The 16336-nt window shown below is 40.6% G+C and overlaps 1 protein-coding gene across 1 annotated transcript in view; it reads right to left on the minus strand.

Annotated features, from left to right (window-relative positions):
• ELOVL4 (ELOVL fatty acid elongase 4) overlaps nt 1–16336 on the minus strand; it is a 43159-nt gene that overhangs the window by 17553 nt on the left and 9270 nt on the right. Inside the window, exon 2 of the mRNA XM_053381341.1 lies at nt 1955–2142. Within this exon, the coding sequence (XP_053237316.1) occupies nt 1955–2142 (188 nt within the window). The remainder of the gene's footprint in view (nt 1–1954; nt 2143–16336) is intronic.

Below are 16336 nucleotides of genomic sequence, written 5' to 3' on the forward strand. Positions count from 1 at the left end.
TTGTCTTGTTAATTTCAACTGTTACAAATTGCTTTAAAGTAAGTATGTCACCAATTCAGCCCATCATGTACCAGGTGTTAGGACAAGCGTACAGAACAGTCAACTGAGCAGAGCAGCAAGATGGAAAGTCTAAGGAAGAGGGAGAGTCCTCCCAGAGTTGAATGGTGGGGTAGGAGAGCTGCAAACAATGGCAATATATTTCACACCTGGCAACCAATGCGCCCCTTTGGTTTTAGATAGTACATGGGTGGACAAATCTAAAAAGCCTGGGACACAGGAGGCACTTGTTCTAGGAGGCTTAGTTTGGTCAGAATTAAGTACATACTTCCAGAGTTAACACTAAATACCTTACTTCTGGTAAATGAGCCACCATAGCCACTAACAGGCTATGAACATTTATGTCCAGGGCTTTTTACTCATTTTCCCATGTACTATCTGAAAACAAAGGGGCACATTGGTTGCCTGATATGAATTTTTTTCAGCTCTCCTATCCTACTATAAAGGTTATTCGGCAAGTGCAACCTTTTACGGTGCTCATCATTCTCCTAATCAAAGCCAATCTCTCTCTGCATCTTAGATCATTATTAATGCATTCTTTATATTTTCTAAAGCATTTATTTAGATTCAGGCAAGCCTGGTTTCAGACCTAGGAGTGGGTCTGCCTTGGTCGCCCTGCTGGATTCCCTTTACAGAGACCATGCTCCTGCTTCTTGATCTCTCTTGCAGCTTTCAGTACCATTCACCATGATATTCTCCTAGACCACCTCTATGAAATGGGAACTGGGGTCACTGTGCTACAGTGGTTCTGATCTTACCTATGGGACTGAGTCCAGAGAATAGCATCAAGAGATTGCTTTGGCATTGGCACTATTTTATCTCCAATGCTATTACAAATTTATATGTAGTGTAGCCACAGGCGTGTTCCATTGCGCCAGAAGCGGCTTAGTTATGCTGGCCAGATGACCCGGAAAAGCTGTCTGCGGACAAACGCCGGCTCCCTTGGCATGTAAAGCAAGATGAGTGCCCCAACCCCAGAATCTGCGACTGGACTTAACTGTCAGGGGTCCTTTACCTTTTTTAGTCACAGGGAACAGTAATTAGGAGTTTGGGGACAAGGTGTTAGCAAGTAGGCTGACAACACTCAACTCTATTTGAATCAGGAGAGGCCCTGCACCAGTGCCAAGACACATTGGTGGGATGGATGAGGGAAAATAAGTTGAAGTTGAATCACGGCAAAACAGAGGCTCTGTACAACAGCTATGTCCATTCCTGGACCAGGAGAGCTTGATCATAGTAGTTCAGGCACTGGTGACTTCACATTTGGATTGCTGCAATGCACTCTATGTAGGGCTTTCCTTGTGATTGACCTGGAAACTACAGTCAGTGCAGAATGCTACAGCAGCACAATTGCTGACAGGATTGAGACCCTGTCAGTATATAACATCTCTACTCAAGAGGTACGCACTGGTTGATGGTTTCTTACCAGGCAAATTCAAAGTGGCCCAAATCCGGCCCAGCAATCTGCCAAGGCTCCGTCTCCCAATCCTAGCACTGTTGTGCTCAATGCTGAGGACAAGAGATAAGTGCTCTGTCCGCACCCCAGAGAGCCATCTTTAAAGAATTTGTAGAGCTATTTATTCTCCTGATTTGACATTGTAGCATAGTTTGCCACTCAGTTTCTTAGCTTTTATGAATGCAACCTTCAGCAGAACCTAATGTACACAAAGTCAAATCATTCCAGTGTTAAATCACACAGAGAGACAAAAACAAAAGCCAATGTAATGATCCCAAAGGTATTTTGTGGCAAATTAAAGAATTTATGAAGAGTAAAACACATTAATCAACAGTTTGATTCAAATACACCCGAAGACACATTTGCTTTTCACAACACATAAAAACCACTACAAAATTCTGAACTGTAAATAGCAAATCATATATGTAAAAAGAGTGGTACCTCTTTGAAAATATAGAAGTTAAGTAGAACCATTCCAAAGTTATAAAAAATCAATAATGAGCGGAACTGGAAAGGCTCCCTTGTCTTCATCCATTTGGGACCAAGCCAAACAGTGAGGAGGTAAAGAGTACTTATAGCCAATGTGGGAAATGGAGACTGCATCAAGGGCCAGTCATCAACGCGTTTGTCTAGGAGAAAACAGACAAGAAATTATTGAGAACATGCTTTCTCATTTAAATTTTCAAAAAGCTTTCAGTTAAATAAGATTCATTGGTATAACTGCAGGCTCAAAGTGTTACACCTTGTACAACATTATGATAAAAATGTGCCTATATACAATTAAGCCAAACAAGTCGTTAAAACACTTTCTGTTTCTATTACCAGTTGTAAAGTAAATCACATTGTTTAAAGTTCCAGCTGGATAACATCAGCCTTGTGCTTCCCACAGTCAAAATAAACAGTAAGAATACTTGATATTTAGAATCAGGGCTAGTCAGCGTAAAGTATATTTTCACAACAAGGGTCACACACATGGTAGGAAGCAAGAGTGTGCCTTCCTTCTTCACCCACAGATCCCTCCTCTGAAATCCTTGGCTGCTCACAGGGTGGTGGTGGGCAGTTACCTTTCACATCTTATTTCTTAACTTTGATTCTGCTGATAGTTGTTTTTTAATATAGCTGTGGTATGTGTAGCCTTTTAAAAATGTTTTATCGGTATCTTTAAGATCATTTAAATGGGGCGTAGGTGTATAAAATCCAATATGTAGCCTTTCAAAAATGTTTTATTAGTATCTGTAAGATCATTTAAATGAGGCGTAGGTTTATAAAATCCAATATGTCAATCCACCACATGATTGAGGCCCTTGCACATTAGAATTTATGCATGTTGATCCTGTCAAGTATGCAATCCCCTCATGGGAACTGGGACAGCCTCACTGGGACTGTGGGGAGGGAAGGCGCACACTCGCTCCCCACCATGCCCCTAGGACAGATGAAGGGGCAGGCATCATTCAAATTAAATCAGCCCCAGATAGCTGAAGGCAGGCAGTGCCTTCTAAAAGTATGTACAACCGTACCTTGGTTCTCAAACGACTTAGCTGCCGAACAAATTTGCTCCTGAACGCCGCAAACCCGCAAGTGAGTGTTCTGGTTTGCGAACGTTTTTTGGAAGCTGAACGTTCTCGAACTTAATCCATTCCGGGAGTCCGTTCGACTCCTGAAATCGTTAGCAAACCAAAACGCAGCTTCCGATTGGCTGCAGGAGCTTCTTGCGCTCAAGCAGAAGCCACGTCTTGGTTTGCTAACAGTTTTGGGAGTCAAATGGACTCCCAGAATGGATTAAGTTCGAGAACCAAGGTACCACTGTATACTAACTCTAGAGATATCTCAGTTGTGAACTACTAGCTGTTTCTTCTCTGATTGCCGTGTGTGTGTGTTTATTTTATGAAAAACAAGCAAACATAAACACCAAATACTGTAGCTGTCTGCAGTACAAGCAGCGCTTTTTCCCTAGAAAGTGTAACCCCTGAAAAAAACAACACTGAGTACAAGTAATTGACTAATTCAAAGCACAAACAATGTGCATTGCTTTCCTCATTTCCACCCCCAACCTATGGTCCATTGGGCTTTTCATAGAAGAGAGGAATCTATGGGGAAACATGAAAAACAGCTGAAAAGAACAAACAGAATACTGCTATGGAACAACGCTTGGGCATTGGACTTGCTATAAAAATGACAAAATTTGTTAATAACTCTGAAACTAAAAGTAAAGAAAGGGACATTCATGCTGACTGCATCCAGTAGGGAAAAAGAAACAGCTGCTTTAATGAGGCAGCGCTGAGAGGTGGGGTGGGCATGGGTGGGAACACAAGCAGCACAAAATGATATAAAATACTACTATTATTTATTAAATTTGCATACCGCCCTTCATCCAAAGATCCCAGAGCAGTTCACAACAGGAAAATACAAAATAGAAAACAAACTACATAATAAAATGAAAGGAAAAACAAAAGGCTATCAATACAGCCCACCCCACCCCCCGGGCCACAGAAATGCAAAGCAATGGAAGCAACAAGAGTATGTCTGCTCCAGCAGTCCCTTGGGGCCCAAATGAATTAGTATTCACCTATTTCTGATATGCATCTGCTTCCGCCTTCTCAGATTGATGCTTGAGTTAAATAGTTAAAGTTCTGTAATTGCACCTGTGTCAAGTGCAATAAAATTGATGCACTATGCAAATTTTTTTTAAAAAAAGTACAGGCATTCAGAATGCCATGGAGACCTTGCAGCAAAGCTTGAGTTTTATTTTATTTTATTGGCTTCTGCAAGCAAATAAATGAGCGCCTTTTCTTTCTTTATTTTATTTATATTAGGGATCATGGACATTCCTGACAAAAACAAAAACGGGAGCAGAAATTGCCAGTGATTGTTTATTTAGCCTGTGTCCAAAATGGAACTCAGTCCAGTGAACAACTGACGTGGTTGCTTTCAGCCTGCAAGCAATACATAATTGATCATGTTTTCTCTCCATCTGCATTGTGTTTCCTTCACACTAAAATGAATGGGGTGGAATAACGTTATGACACAGATGACATAATATTGCTATGGTGAACAATGAAACAAATAGCGCAGTTTGTGTGGAAGACAAACTGCAGCGGAACAGAGGCAGTGCTGCATGTGGTGAATCTGGGGCAGAATGGAAAGCAGTGCCTTCCTACCTCCCTAATTTATATACAGTGGTACCTCGTGTTACATACGCTTCAGGTTACATACGCTTCAGGTTACTCCGCTAACCTGACTCCGCTAACCCAGAAACATTACCTCGGGTTAAGAACTTTGCTTCAGGATGAGAACAGAAATTGTGCTCCGGCAGCGCAGCAGCAGTGGGAGGCCCCATTAGCTAAAGTGGTGGTTCAAGTTAAGAACAGTTTCAGGTTAAGAACAGACCTCTGGAATGAATTAAGTACTTAACCTGAGGTACCACTGTACTTCTTTTCTGTTAAGGGTTCTGAGGTGGCCTAAAATTTATAATATTAACATATTTTAATTTTGTGTACACAAATTCAGCGATGTAAATTTATAGTGAACATGAGAGAGAGATATAAAAGGGCTCTGATAGGTTGCGAGTTAGAATGGTAAAATGGTCAGGAACTGGACAATTCAAGATTTCATCCAGATCTGTCTTGCAAAAGCTTGGATAGATCCATATTGAAATAAGGACTGCTAATGCACACTGAATGTGCTTTTGAACAGGCATATGTTTGTAGTACAGCAATCAAACTGAAAAGCAGTAATACAGAGCACTGCTAACTCCTCCACTCCCTCCTCCTGTTGCAGAATAAATTGCCCCAGTGTTACCTGCCTGAGATGAGAGGAGACATTCCACTCGCCCCAGCATTAACAGACAAGAGGCGGCAGTTGAGGGGGCAGGTGAATAGCGTTATGGCTGGAAGGCTGGTCTAAATGTTAACTTTGGTTGTTCCCCTCCCAGGCTGTGGGTTTACAGCTTGTAAAATGGGATTATGTTTAATAATAGTAATAATAGTAAAAGAGGCTGCTGAAGTAGCAAAACCAGTCTCTTTGTCAAGTGAAGTCAAGTCTGTTAAGTAGGTTTGTGATTGGTTGCCACCCAGAAACTACCAGTTGAAGAAGCTTCCAGAAGGTGGGCTAAGGAGGGCAGGCCTTGCCCCCTACATCAGCAGTGGGCGGCATCATCAGCAAGTGTCTCACCAAGAGAACAACAGACCAGACTTGTCTTGAAATGGGTTGGGAAGAGACACAGAGGCTTGGCTTGATCTCTGTGCTGAATTCAAAGCACAGTGTGCTTTGGAGGGCCCCCAATGGTGGAGCAAGATCTGTGGGAGCATTAATGTAGTGGGCTCTTCCAACTGATGCTCGGCTTGAATATATATGTGCCCCGCTGCACACTCTACTCACCAACCCTTTCTTCTTGCCTCAGTTTCCCTATCCACAACCACAATATCCCCCATTCGTCTGCCTTAGTTTCCCCTCAGGTCCATCTCCCTTCTCCATTTCTGTTTCCCTCTCCAAGACCACGTATGTTCTTCCTTCCTCAGCTTCTGAACCTATAAAAGAGGAACCACATCTCCCCCCAACTTCCACATACCGTCTCCCCCATCCCCAGCTTCCCGCCAAAAGGACAATGATGCATCTCCCCATCAACCCCAAGACCACCCTCTCTCCCTGCAAAAGGACAACAAAATTTCTCCTCTCCCTTTTTCTCTTTCGTTTTTTCTCTTTCTCTCTCTCCCCTGCCAAGAAAACCTCCCTTGGTGCCAGGGAGTAAGGGAGGGAGGGAGAAGAGTCCCCTCGGCAGGTAAATGACAGCACCTCCCCTTTCCCGTTCTTCTCCTGAGGAGACCCATTTGGGCTCTGAGGTGGATTCCTGCAAGTCAGATTCCAAGTTTTGGCTCAGTTCATGTGCCTCACGTGCCCCCTAGCAGTAAAGACTGTCATTACAGCATGATACAAATATGTAAAAAAGGTAAAGGTACCCCTGACCATTAGGTCCAGTTGCGGACGACTCTGGGGTTGTGTGCTCATCTCGCTCTATAGGCCGAGGGAGCCAGTGTTTGTCCACGGAGAAGCTTCCAGCACATGTGGCCAGCATGACTAAGCCGCTTCTGGTGAAAGAGAGCAGCGCACAGAAACGCCGTTTACCTTCCCGCCGGAGTGGTACCTATTTATCTACTTGCACTTGATGTGCTTTCGAACTGCTAGCTGGGCAGGAGCTGGGACCGAACAATGGGAGCTCACCCCGTCACGGAGATTCGAACCGCTGACCTTCTGATAGGCAAGACCTAGGCTCTGTGGTTTAGACCACAGCGCTACTCACATCCCCTTGATACAAATATGTAGAAATAAATAAAAAACGTATTGCACAAAGACACCACTGTCTTCAGAGACCTTCATTCCAAGGAAACCAAACCTGATGTGTGCTGCCACCCATGAATCTACAACTGCCAGGGATTGGGGTCCATGCAAGAATTCTTTTTGCCAGACCACAGGAGAGGAGGTGCCTTGGTAGACTGCTCCATGTGCTGCCTCTGCTACCTCCTTCCACTTTCTATTGCTGAGCAGGACAACCTCCTCCTTCCTCAGACAAGTGTCTGCAGGGCTTTTCAGTCCCCTACATGAGGAAGGAGAGGACCATGTGGCTGTGGCCAAGAGGTTCTACAGTGTCTGAAGCATAATAGTGTTTGATTCAAAGCTATGCTACTGACACACAAACATATTCTTTTTTTAAAAAAAGAGAGGACAATGTGCATTCACAGTTCACAGTGCTGTACTGTGCTCCCCTTTTTGAATGCCTATCTCTCTTGTCTCATCAGACAAGGTTGAAGCTCTTTGCACACAAAAATCGTAACGTGAAGTGCAAAGAGCAACAGATGGCTCACCCTTCTCCTCACACAAACAGACTTGGGAGATTCCTTAACAAATTTCTGATTTTCGAGCCCTTGTCAGACCAGTTAAGCTTAAGTGTGGGGATATTTAGACATGCAAGACCAAGAGGCAACACCCAGCAAAGTGTACAAATTCCAAGTTAATTTCAAGTTTTAAATACGACTGTCAGGGGTGAAAACCAAGAAACAAAACAAAGATAAATTAATATTCAGTGGATATAAAGCTTTGAAAAACTCACATTACAAGGAAGCGTTCCATCATTATCCCAGACAATGAGCCAAAATGACTTAAGAAGAACCAGAAACTTACAAATTGTTCTGGTCCAGCAGAGCCACAGTTGTAAAAATGATAGCACTACATAATTTCATATTTCTGTTCCAAATCACATCAGCTACTATATCCAACACCTTTTAAAAGTTTGATTGCAATGATTATATCTAGCATAGAAACATATCAAGACTTTAAAAAAGCTATTTTAAATTATGTTTATTATATGTAAAAAAGCAATAAAATACTTCATATATATAAAAATAGAGAATTTGAAGATTTTGGGGATTCTACCTTAATACAAAACCCTAAACATTCCCTGGTGCAAATGGAACAAAATAACTATGAAGAACCATTGGTAAGTGAATACCACCCCAAAGGACTGAAAAATATAGGATTGGTATCAAGTAGGGACGTCAGAGTATTCTGACAAAAAATGGGGGGGAAATTTGAAAAAATGGCTGCAGTTTGCATGTTCATCTGTGGTCACATTCTTGTGGATTTTTGAAATGGTATGTGAAGAATAACTATTTAAATTTTGTTTTGGCATTTCCTTTTTATTGAAACGAATGTAAATTGCACAAAAGTTTACGTAAATTATGAAACTTACATTAAATAGCAAGCAATGAGGTGAACAACCTAGTAGTTGGAAGAAACAAACTGTAGTGGAATAGAAAAAAAAATGCTGACTTTGACAAATACAGGGCAGAATGGGAAACTGCTGCTTTCTTGCATCCCCAGTGGCAAGCTATCTAATAGAATCCAGTCTTAGAAATCATAGAACAAATGTTATCACCCATTTCCCTCTTTCAGTACAAGTTTAAAACAGCCCTCCCATGAGGAAATGAACTGAACAATCCTATTTACATTCTGGAGGGGGGAGAAGCAGATCCCCAATATAATCTACAGTGGTACCTCAGGTTACAGACACTTCAGGTTACAGAAGCTTCAGGTTACAGACTCCGCTAACCCAGAAATAGTACCTTGGGTTAAGAAATTTGCTTCAGGATGAGAACAGAAATCGCGTGGCAGCAGCGGGAGACTCCATTAGCTAAAGTGGTGCTTCAGGTTAAGAACAGTTTCAGGTTAAGAACGGACCTCCAGAACGAATTAAGTTCTTAACCTGAAGTACCACTGTATTAGGAATTAAGGTAAAAGTCTAGGTCCTTAGATGCTGGTATTTAATTCCATTGGGGATGCACTTAGTAGACCACTTTATTTCACAAAAGAGCCAATTGCAGGAGTTTGGGGGACACATGGAGAGAGGAGAGCCGGGGAAGCCTCACTGTGCAAGCAGAAGTCCTTGTACAGGCTTCCCTTGATGGGACTCATCAAATCCCACCCTACGTATATAGCAGCTCCATCTGCTTTTGGCCCTACCTTTGCTATTGTGATGTGCCCCCAGAGGATTGTCCAAGACTAAATGTGCCCCTCAGTCCAGTAAAGGGTTAGCCATCCTTGTCAAAGACTGACAAATTTATGGCAGTACAGGATAAACTGTAGAGAAACATTGAAACAACAGAGGCAAAAGGCTATAGTGAGAACTTTGAGGAACCTGCCAATACTTTTCCAAGTGTATAACACCCTTCCCCCTTTTTTTGCTTTGTTTCTTGCAATAGAACTTTTTTTCTAAATTTATTGGCTGTTATCTTGCATCACTTTTAGTTTTAGAGAGCAAATGGAGTAGATTCCTGCCCTGTTTTATTGTAATATTCAAATTTTTGTTGTTGCAATCATAGTGCTGTTAACTCTGCACTTGTAAGAAATGTATCACAAAAATCTTATCAAGAGGTACTTGTATGTATTGTGCATGGCCAGTCTCTAAGAAAAAGATAAGCTTGATCAGTAACAGAAAATCCCCTCCTTGGGTGTGGTTCGCCATAAAACTCTGTAAGAACTAACTGGAAACTATGTAGCAAGTCCTAGTTGCGATTGCTGCTTTATGTTATTAAGGCAGATCTGTTGCAAGGTTTCCTCATAAAATAAGCAACCTTCCCTGTGGGATACATTGCAGATACTTTCTACTGAGACCATTGCTGCTAGGCTAAGCACATTCCTCTACCATTCTTCTGAGTCCTGTTCTCGACACGGCTGCAACCTCTCCACAGGAACATCACAAACTGTTTCCATTATTTAAATCAGTCCTAAGGATCCTGAAGTGAGGTTCAACCAACCACCTCCTTTTCTGTGGCTCAAAGTCTTTCTGCTTTATTCCTTTTCTCTCCAGAGGCAGATAAATACAGTGGTACCTCGGGTTACATACGCTTCAGGTTACACACTCTGCTAACCCAGAAATAGTGCTTCAGGTTAAGAACAGAAATCGGGCTCCAGCGGCGCGGTGGCAGCAGGAGGCCCCATTAGCTAAAGTGGTGCTTCAGGTTAAGCACAGTTTCAGGTTAAGAACGGACCTCCGGAATGAATTAAGTACTTAACCCGAGGTACCACTGTATAGGCTTCACTGCCTGTTGGAGCACAGCCTTGTGGCCTTGCCTCTCTTCATACATAAAAACTCCTCACTGTTTTTTTAATCCTGTGATGGAAGAAAGGTAAGATTTCTTTTGCCTATTCACATCAGGTAGGTGCTCTTGCTATAATAACAAACTATATCAAAAATATAAACAAATATTTTTGTTTAGGCAAGCCTATCCAGACACATGGAATGCTGACATGTGTTTTAATCTCTTCTTAGTTTTACTGTTGATTTTAACTATCTTTTGAATGTTTTCAAATATCTGTTGTTAACTGATTTTACCAATCATTTTAAGGTTTTACTTTTTTCTGGAAACCACTCAGAGGTTCTTTACAATCAAGCAGTATATAAATTTTGTTAAATAGAAACAAACAAACAAACAATAGAAAAATAGAAAAAATAAGTTTTGAGAAGAAATAAGAGCTTGATGTGCAGTCTTAGTAGTATAAGTCCTTTAGGGTGCACATGGCAGCAAAAAGCCATAAGAAATAGCAGAGAATAATTGGGGAGAAGGATGGTGAAAAATGGCAGTCCCTATGGAAGTGCAACCCAATATATGTTTATTCAGAAGCAGGTTCCATTTTATTTCCCTAGTGGGACATAACCCCATATAAGCATTTTAAGACTAAAGTCTTAAAGGTCAGTTTTACCTTTGATACCAATGCCTATTTTTTGTTTAGCACTTTGTAAAAGATTAACCATAAATGCCATCCAAAATGGGTGACAAAATGTCCCTGGATTGAAAAGGAGTAGCGATGGGTTAATCTGCCTGAGGTGTCACTGAATACAACAAAAATGAGACTCTAAAGGTGCTTCAAGGCAGGTATTTATTGTGGGACAGGTGTTCCTTATGTATGCAAATTCATTGCAGCAGCCACATGACATCATAAGTATTAAAATGCCAGCCCATATTCAATCCTACCCCATTTAATCAGAATTTCCCCTTTCCCAGGAAAATCTGACAACACATTTTTTAAAATATCTCAATGACCTGCAATATAAAGCCCCTATTTGAAAGCACCCTAAGAAAGGACGTAGGGATGGTGTTATGAATTATCTATCTATCTATACAGGTGTTATGCTATTGTTCCTCTTTTTTTTTCCAAGACAGATTTTCCACAATCTCACAAAAGTCAGAAGAAGCGCAGTGAAAACACAGGAGGACAACATCTTATGGATGCCCCATAAAACAAGAATGAACAAATCCCGTGTTCAGATGCCTTACAGTCACATACAGATTTCAGTTTTGCTTCCACAAGGTGTCATGTGAGCGTATCAAGTCAACACTGAAACTAAACAATGCGTCCCTTTCGCCTATCTATTGTGATAATCTGTTTTATTTCCATCACACAGATTAGGGATGCAACAGGTTAAATTGCAGAAACTGCCAATAGTCTAAAAGTCTGGGTCTGGGCCCTTGTATCACACAGGACTGCCATTGCACCTTCCTAGGCACAAAAATAAATGATGCTTATTAATGGCGACCTTTGCTTCATCCCTGCCTGGTATCCTCTAGCAGATCATGTCACTGCATCATAGGAAAAAGTCATATTAATGTAAAATTTCATATATATTTTTGCAGTGCAGTCTTCAATTGGAGTTAAAAGAACCTAGTTGTCTTCCCTTCGAAAAGGGCAAGGAAAGACCCCATTTATGGGTCTCTATTTTAGTTCATCTTTTGATCTTAAAAGTACAGTGTCCAATGAAGAATAATATGTTCTGAAAGGGCCTTAGGATAGTTTGCATAAAATTTAGTAACTGAGAGTACAATCTAACAATGTCTATACAATATCCTGAATTCAATGGACTCACTCCCAGGTAAATGGGGTTTGATTGCAGCTCTGCTTATTTTTACAATGGTATGAGAATGAAAGATTTTTTTAAAATGCTACCTAAAAGTGTTAACACTACAAAAAGGGAAGCACCGAACTACATACAGTGTGATATATATTAAGCAATTTCTATGCATGAGAAAAGAAAGGAGTGGTTATGAATGCTGCTGCAGCCACTGAAAATGAGTTGAGAGTTCCTTTATTAACAAAAAATATTCCTATACATATTTACTAAGAAGTAAAGCCTACTCTGTACAATAAGGCTTACTCTCAGGAAAATGTGTACAGGATTGTAGACTTCTGACATATAATTGTTTTAATTTTTATGTAGCCTTTGAGGGTTCAAATATATACTTACATGCAAAGTACCTAAGAAATGCCAACAGTGTTTCCTTCCTATAAAGCACCTTTGAAAGGGGTGAGTTCAAGTGAGAAATCAGGAGAGGAGGGGGTTGCAAATGAGGGTACCCACATTTGGTGGACTGCAATATGGAAGCTTTATTTAAGGCACAAATTGTTTCCAGCTTTTCTTACAACTCTTACAAGTCATACAAGTACAATTGTAAATTAGCTGATAATTGTTTTTCCTAATCATATGTTCTATAACAAAACAGATTTGGGAAAAACACTGCATTTTCATTTGTGGGTTGAAACACATGAGCAAAGTTTACAAAAAGCTATTGTGTTATGTGCATCTGTCTCTTTGTTTCATGTCTCGCCAGCCCAGTAAATTTGTTCTTAACCTAAATTATAGGAGATAAAATCAGAATTACTCTTACATCTTTATTTTCTGCTCTGCTGAATGGACAGAATACATGACTATAAATTTTACAAGACTGGCTGGATGACATATGAGCATTTGTAAAAGATCACACAGCTACAATATACTAATAAATTAGCAGCTTCCGGTGTCAAATGCATATATTTGCTTCATTTGACAATTGCCTATGCCTTTTCCTGATTAGCACTGACGGAGTGACCGAGTGGTTCAGTGGATTAATGCATTTGTCTTTCAAAGCCTAAGACCCAGATACTAATTTGATCACAAGCAAAATGGCTGCGTTGTTAGGAAACGGTTCAAAACAAATCACACATGTAAGCCTAGAGATATATCAGCTCTCTTTACGTCAGTAGACTATGAGTAAGTTGTATGGCAAATATACCAGCTACAATAAGTATCTTCCAGCATTAATTTTCACAATGTGTCGAAGGATGAATGGAAACTAACTCTTACAGTCAGTGTAATAATAACACATTGGTAAATGTTCTATATATTTTGTATTCACTATATTAAAAATTTAATAAAATGCTTTAGGAACCCATAATCGTATTTTCAAAGCATTGTAAGTTTGGCCTATGAGAAAACTGTATTTCACTTTCCTGTGCTCAATATAGTAAAAGTAAAAAATTAAGAAAAATTAGTGGGCACAATCAAGCCAAAATCCCACTCATCTCAGTGGGTGAGGTTTAAGTATGCATATAACTATCCAAGTTAAAATCAACAGGATATGGAAGTACTGGATCGTAAGTGTGAATTGCATCCTGAGCCTTTTTCATCTCTACTGCCATACTTAATTTAAAAGCATTTTATGGTGTGTGTGTGTGTGTTTTTTTAAAAAAAGCTGTAATAGATCTTGGTAAATGCCCCTCATATATTAGGTTACATCAGCATTTTTAAAAGTTAAATATTCATACAAAAAGCAAATAAATTCCTTAGCTATAAACCGCTACATGTTAATTCATCTGGGAAGCCTTACTAAGTATTAATAGCGACGGCTGCTATTTTCAGAGCAAAGGCACTTACAGGGCCAATCTAGCACATGCCTCCGTCCAATCAGCATGGCTCCTTATGATGTCTGCAATTGCATTACTAAGAGGGAAACATTCACTCTGAAGAAATCTTTATAGCCCTTCCAGGATGCACTTTTCTCTATAACGGCTTTTCAAAAAAATCTTTGAGTATCCATTAGAACAATTTTAAATAACTTATCAGTCCAAAGTACATTCTGACTGATATTACTGAAACATCTGATCTTCTTGTTATGTTAGTGAATAAAGAGTGTTTTGCGGATATTCTTCTGTCACTCTCCATTGGTTCTGTTATCTCACTGAGAGTCTATCACTAATTTTAAAAATGACAAAGAAATCCAGAGGATTCATGTTTGTTTGTTTGTTTGTTCGTTCATATATATTTAAAGACTCACACAAGCATTTGTATTTGACAGCAACAAAACATTTCACAAGGCTCCAGCTAGCATCCTGTAAGTAACTGGGCATACAATGTTTATAAGAATATGTTCTTAAACTTCCAAATAAATGGGCATGGTGCTATATTGAAGAACATGGGTGAAGCTTCACTACAAATTTTCAACTCCTCTTAAATCAAATATCTTATGGTAGAAAGCATGCCTGTCATAAAAAATTGTAGAACTGCCTGTCAATCAAATGCAACGCAGATGCTCATCACTGCACCTAATTTAACAATATTCTGTTGGGACATTCCCCTAACAGAATCAATTTTATTACTACAATTCCAGCATACATATTTACTGAAAATGACTTTTGAACTTATTCAGTTTCTTTCCCTTTAGATACCAGTGTGCTGGTATCTAAAGGACAGGGAGTTTAATCTGAAGGGTCACCATAAGGACTGGGGACCATGCTAAATGGTGTGGGCTGTGTTGGTGGGCTGAGGGAAAAGGGAAGTTTGTGAAAAAATTGGACAAAAGGGCCTTCTCTAAGAAAGAGGACACATGAAGCTGCTGAGGAGAGCAGGAAAGTCAACTTCTGAATGCTCAGGAATTTTGTTTGGTCTGCATTTCAAAGTGATTATTTGATCTGCACCTCCTGGATTAATGTGCAGATAGGAATACAGTTATCTGTCATGGACTGGCTGGATGCAGAGGAACAATAGGAGGAACCCCCAAGGGGAGAAGGCTCAGAGCCCAGGGAGTGGTGGTAGGACAACAATGAGTGGTCAGAGGGAGAAGAGGGAGCAGACTGGGAGGAGGAGGTGTCGGAAGCTGAAGAGAGAGCAAGGTTTAGCGAGCAGGAAGAGGTTGTGGCACAGAGCAGTCCAGAATCAGAGGCAGCAGTGGAGGCTGGAGAAGTGGAAGGGGGCCCAAGAGGCAGAGATTAGGCAGGCTGCTGAAGAATCCAGGGGGTCTCTGCCTCCTGCTGTGGCCAGTTTCCCTCCCCCTGGTTTCCCAGAACCCAGAAAGGTATGAAGAGAGCAAAACAGAGACTAACAAGGAGTCAGAGTCTCAGATTGCTTGGGAAGGACCCAGGGGAACAGGAGCCTTAGATTGCTGTGGGAAGGTGGAAACCTTCTGTCCTCACAACTGTCTCATTGGGGTAAGATCTTCTGGAAAGAGTTGCTGTGCTCACTAGGCCTGAGCTGTTTTGTTTCTTTGAATAAAAAATTAACTTCACTGACACCTTGTGAGTTATTGCTGACTTGCTTCTGACACCCACCCTGACATTATCCTTCAGATTTTGCACTTCTTAACTCAAAGAAATCCCAAAATGTGTATTTTAATATTCAATATGTTTAGTAATGTATACACCAGGGTTTCCCAAACGTTGGTTTCTTTTTGGACTACAATTCCCATCATCCCTCACCACTGGTTCTGCTAGCTAGGGGTGATGGGAGTTGTAGTCCAACAACAGCTGTAGACCCACGTTTGGGAAGCCCTGGTGTACAGTAAGAGAAAATACATTTAGAATGGCATAGTTTGTTAGAAAATGTGTTCCAATATATGTATTTAAACTACCAATTTCTGTGCCAAGCTTTAAAAATAAAGTTGCAGATTAATGTGGACGTGGGACAAAACAGACCTATAAATGAACACATTCAAAACTGGCATGGATAGGAAATGGTGATCAATCCATTTCTAGCTTCCATCCACCCCCTTCTGCAGGTGCACTCAACATTATCTTCATCTGGCATATGCATGTATATGTCTCTGCATATGTATATGTATATGTATATGTATATGTATATGTATATGTATATGTCTCTACACACACTTTTGGTTTGGCATTAGGGGTGAGTCCAGCCTTCCTTCCATCTCACACTATGCTACTCCCCATTCCTTCTCTGGCACAACAGCAAGGAGACTGGAAGCTTCTGCTTCTGTTGTAGTGTGTCATTCAAACCATAAACTGTGGTTAATCTTAGCTATGACTAGTGAAAACAAGCCAGCTCCAAGTGAAGCACAACGAACATTCAAAAAAACACTCACTGGCAAAATCAACAGCTTCCTAGCTTTAATGTACTAATTTAACAATTGTATTGGAACAACAACCACAACAACCAAAACGTGGTTCCAACTAAATCCTGAGCAAACACAGTCAAAACGAAACCAGCTGACACACACTACCTCAAAT

The sequence above is a fragment of the Podarcis raffonei genome, chromosome 3, assembly GCF_027172205.1.
Source record: "Podarcis raffonei isolate rPodRaf1 chromosome 3, rPodRaf1.pri, whole genome shotgun sequence".
Lineage (NCBI taxonomy): Eukaryota > Metazoa > Chordata > Lepidosauria > Squamata > Lacertidae > Podarcis > Podarcis raffonei.